General features: G+C 44.0%; 1 protein-coding gene across 1 annotated transcript; it reads right to left on the minus strand.

Annotated features, from left to right (window-relative positions):
- Positions 1 to 605: 605 nt before the first annotated feature.
- On the minus strand, positions 606 to 3,385 carry LOC127582153 (P2Y purinoceptor 4). Its single transcript, XM_052037203.1, has one exon. It carries the CDS (start codon positions 3,377 to 3,379, stop codon positions 2,399 to 2,401), a length of 981 nt encoding a protein of 326 aa, XP_051893163.1. The 5' UTR covers positions 3,380 to 3,385; the 3' UTR covers positions 606 to 2,398.
- Positions 3,386 to 5,161: the final 1,776 nt, after the last annotated feature.

Consider the following 5,161-nt stretch of genomic DNA (forward strand, 5'->3'; position numbering starts at 1 on the left):
CTGCAGCAGCTTCCCACCTGTTCCAACTGCTGGAAACCTGCAGCCAATTTAAAATGAGGAGCCGCTGGTGAGGGAGATCCTAAAAAAATCCAATTACTGTTCACAAAACCTTTATAAATTGCTCAATTGATAACTTTTTTAAGTAGTCCAGGCAATGCATAACCTGAAGTATGACAGTCAACAGTGAAAAGTTCAGTCGTGTGACCTGTATCACGTACAATCAAAGGGAGATGCTTGATGGATGATAAAGTGACGCACGCTCGCCTGCACTGAGTTCAGACATGGTAAGCTCAGGTTCTGCCTGCAGTCAGTAGGTGACAGCACAGGGTTACGCAGGGTTCAGTTTCAGCTTCTGCTCACCAAGCACACACACTGCAGGACCTTCAATGCCAGGATATACGGAGCAACTGTGGGGCACACATGCATCAATCATCATCCGTCTGGATAAATTAAGAATGGGGTGGGGTGGGGGAGGTTGAGATGTGGTGGGGTCGTGATGTTGAGATGTGGCGAGGGACTTGTAGATCATTTTGTACCTTCCGATAACATTTCAGATGCAACTACAATGGGAAAGCCAAGATGTTTATTGGGAATATTTTGTGACAATATTTGTACATTCAGATTTGGAGCAGAAATTCTGATGGCAAATGTTGAGCCCATGGAGAAATAAGATATTTTCACCTCAGTATCGATATATAAGTATATTTTATACAGTGCATGTTACTCACAATTTATGTGATAAGTATGGGTGAGAAAAATAACTTGTATTGTCTCTGTAGCTTTGACACTTATTGTTTTTACCTGTACTACATGAATGCACTCTGTACCAACTCAATGTAACTGCACTGTGTAATGAATTGACCTGTACGATCAGTATTCAAGACAAGTTTTTCACTGTACAAGTGACAATAATAAACCAATACCAAGAACAATACATTGACAAGGTTCATCTACAAGTTCAAATCAAACAATATCAACAACCATCTGAATTTATACAGTGCTGTGAACATAGTTAAATACTCAAAGGCATTTTACAAGAGCAATACAAAAAGACTTCTTGCTCAGGGAAATGTGAGATATTCTTTCTCTATTTAAACAATGGAATTGAAAGAGAATTCCTGATATCAGTCTGGTTCCTTTCATCTCTTGTAGTGCTGGTATTACATCCCGTCCGATGTCGGTGACTCCAGACATTTCCTGTTCAATCTCAGTCACACAATCTTTAATTCACCAAGCCAGAGGAAATAAGGAACTGGATTCTCACACAGACTTCTAGAAAATTAGAATTGTCACTTAGGCATGTCCACAAAGTGAATGTTACTCTGAGGGACCACTTCTGTGGCAAGAAAAGAGTAAAATGTTTCAGTTATGTGGAGCCACAACATAGGACATAAAACATAGAACACTACAGCACCTTACAGGCCCTTTGGCCCACGATGTTGTGCCGACATTTTGCCCTGTTCTAAGATCAATCTAACCCTTCCCTCGCACATAGCCCCTATTTTTCTATCATTCATGTGTCTAAGAGTCTCTTAAATGTCCCTAATGTATCTGCCCCCCCCAGCCTCTGCCAGCAGTGCGTTCCACGCACCCACCACTCTCTGTGTAAAAAACTTACCCCTGACATCCCCCTTATACCTTCCTCTGATCAGCTTAAAATTATGCCCCCTCGTGTTAGCCATTGTCGCCCTGGGAAAAAGTCTCTGACTGTCCACTCGATCTATGCCTCTTATCATCTTGTACACCTCTATCAAGTTACCTCTCATCCTCCTTCTCTCCAAAGAGAAAAGCCCTAGTTCACTCAATCTATCCTCATAAGACATGCTCTCCAATCCAGGCAACATCCTGGTAAATCTCCTCTGCACCCTCTCTAAAGCTTCCACATTTTTTCTATAATGAGGTGACCAGAATTGAACACAATACTCCAAGTGTGGTCTGACCAGAGTTCTATAGAGCTGCAACATCACCTCGCTGTTCTTGAACTCAATACCCCGACTAATGAAGGCCAACACTCCATATGCCTTCTTAAAAACCCTATTGACCTGTGTGGAAACCTTGAGAGATCTATGGATGTGGACCCCAAGATCCCTCTGTTTCTCCACACTGCTAAGAGTCCGGCCATTAACCTTATATTCTGCCTTCAAATTTGACCTCCTGAAGTGTATCACTTCACACTTATCCGGGTTGAACTCCATCTGCCACTTCTCAGCCAGGCTCTGCATTCTATCAATATCTGTTGTATGATGGAAGTGTCAACATATAGAGGGCATGGATTTAATGTGACTGACTAAAGCAGGAGATGGTGTAAGTATTCTGCAATGTTGTAAAGGGAAACACCAAGCTAATGTTTCCAGCCAACGACTGCTTCAAAGGGAGCAACTGGAAGCTGGAAACAAACTCACTTCTTGTTCCAACACCTTGTGAAACTCACAACATTGCTTATTGACTTCTTATATTTTTCAGATGCAAAAAAGTACAAGAAAGGGTCCAGGCAGCAATTTGTGCTTGAGAGCGCTAAACACCTGTAATAGACCAGCTCCACCATGTTCACAAGATGGCACTGATCAGGATGGAAGAGCTTAAGTGTGATGCCAACTGTTCGAGACACATGCACAGGCAGAAAGCAGATTATAAAAATTGCCAGGGACACCATTATCATCTGCATGGATTTCACCTTCATGCGTTGGCTCTTCAGTTGATTTGGATTCAGTTTTATAATGAAGCTGGCAAGCAAAGTGTAGCAAATGACAGAGGTAACAAATGGGATGGTGTAGCCAGTAAATAGAATAGCAGTGTTCCACACAAAGTACAACGTCATCAGCTCGTCCTGGTGAATGCTCAAACATTGGGTGGAATTGTTCACCTCAGTGGTTTTGAGCACAAAAAAGAATGGAAATCCTTGGGCAAACAGAAGGGTCCACACACCCGCGCACATTAGCTTCACAAACTTCACTTCCTTAAAGATGGTTTTCTTTGTGCAGTGCACGACAGCGATGTAGCGGTGGATGCTGATCAGGGCCAGAAAGTAAATGCTCCCGTACATGTTGGTGCTCAGTAAGAAGACCTTCAGCTGACAGAGGAACTGTCCGAAGGGCCAGTGCGACAGCGAGAAGTACGCAACCATGAATGGTGCAGCAGGAGTTATAATGGCGTCGGCTAAAGCCAAGTTAAACTGCAGAATCATTCCGGTGCTCCACTTCTTGATGCAAAACCAAAAGATCCACAGGCTGACACTGTTCAAAATGAAACCCGCTGAAAAGACCAAACTTAGGAAAATCGGAATGAAGACACCAAGATCCTCAGGTTTACAGTCAGGGCTCCCTGTGGAATTATTGGCACTCACTGCCTGGTAGGTGGAAGTGAAGGGCGAGGCATCCATCGTCAGACCGTGAACCTGCCAGGAAAACATATATATCAATGCATCAATATAAACAGTTAGAGTTCTGGGATCCCCAGTTGAGAGGTGAGATTAGGTGGGATCCTAAGAGCAGGGAGACAAATGAGAGGCTGGCAAGTGATGCAGCAATTTGAACAGACAAGACAGACAGCAGCGTGGCAGGGAGCAAGGGAAGTCTGTTGGATTAAATTGCATTTATTTCAATGCCAGAGGGGTGACAGGTGAGGCGGATGAACTCAGGGCTGGGATTGCTATGTGGGACTGGGATATTGTAGCAATGGCAGAAACATGGCACAGGGAGGGACAGAACTGGCAGCTGAATGTCCCAGGGTACAGGTGCTTTAGGCAGGTTAGTGTTGGAGGAAAGAGAGGAGGGGGAGTTACACTTCTGACTAAAGAGAACAGAGTGAAGCCGAGAAAGAAGAAGGAGATGGCACCTTGTTGGGATTGTACTCTCGGCCCCTAAATAGTCAACAGGAATTTGAAGAACAAATATGCAGGGGTTTTGCGGACAGATGCATGAATAACAGGGTTGTCAGGGTAGGGGATTTTAACTTTCCGAACATAGACTAGGACTGCCATAGTTCAGATTTAGTTATGATTAATTCTGCAAATGCCACCATATATTACACTGAGAACATAGAAGAGTACAGCACAGCACAGGAACTGGCCCTATAGCCCACTGGCTCGTCGCCGAACATGATGCTGAATTAAACCAAATCTCTTCTGCCTGTACCTGATCCACATCCCTCCGTTTCCTGCACATTCATGTGTTGAACACCACTATTGTATCTGCCTCCCCCACACTGCCCAAGAGCTCGTTCCAGGCACCCACCACTCTCTGTGTCAAAAACCTGCCCCACACATCTCCTTTAAACTTTCCCCCCTCACCTTAAATGCATGCCCTCTAGTAATTGGCATTTCTACCCTGGGAAAAAGATTATAAATTTCTATCAGGTCTCCCCTCAGCCCCGCTCCAGAGAAAACAACCCAATCTTGTCCAACTTCTCGCTGTAACACATGCCCTCTAATCCAGGCAGTGTTCTGGTGAACCTTTTCTGAACCCCCTCCAAAGCCTCCACATCCTTCCAGAACTGCACACAACACTCCAAATGTGGCCTGACCAAAGTTTTATATAGCTGCAACATGACTTCTTGACTCTCGAACTCACTGCTTCAACAAACGAAAGCAAGCATGCTTTATCATCCTATCTACTTGTGCGGTCACTTTCGGTGAGTCATGGACTTGGACTCCAAGATGCCTCTGTACATCAATGCTGTTAAGGGTCCTGCCATTAACTGTATACTTTCCCCTTATATTAAACTGCCCAGAGTGTAACACCTCACACTTGCTTGGATTAAACTTGAAAGAAAGATCTCAGCTTTATAAGTATCTGAATTCCCTGCAGCAAGTTCATTGGTTGACTGACCCCGATTCCGAAGTCATTAAAAGATGCAGTTTGCTCCATAATTCCCTCACTGACACAATCATACTTTTTCTCCAGCTGCCTCAGTCAGCATTATGTTCCATGCCTCTCCTTTGTGCTTACTTTTTCCATGTTAATGCCTTCCCCACAATGATTCTCAATGCAAACTTACATTTCATTCAGTGGACGGAACATTCAACTGCCTTACAATCCATACAACTGCACTTAACTTTAATAACCACACCCTCCCGCAGTAACAAGCATCAGATCTCTTCAACAAGTTAGTAAAATACGCTTTCCCGTGTCTAGCCAACTGTGATGGTTAGTTTTCACCTACC

Source organism: Pristis pectinata, chromosome 23 (assembly GCF_009764475.1).
Source record: "Pristis pectinata isolate sPriPec2 chromosome 23, sPriPec2.1.pri, whole genome shotgun sequence".
Lineage (NCBI taxonomy): Eukaryota > Metazoa > Chordata > Chondrichthyes > Rhinopristiformes > Pristidae > Pristis > Pristis pectinata.

What these genes read in the sequence shown, in the direction of transcription:
- LOC127582153 (XM_052037203.1), bottom strand. Translation starts at nt 3,379, where the DNA reads ATGGATGCCTCGCCCTTCACTTCCACCTACCAGGCAGTGAGTGCCAAT.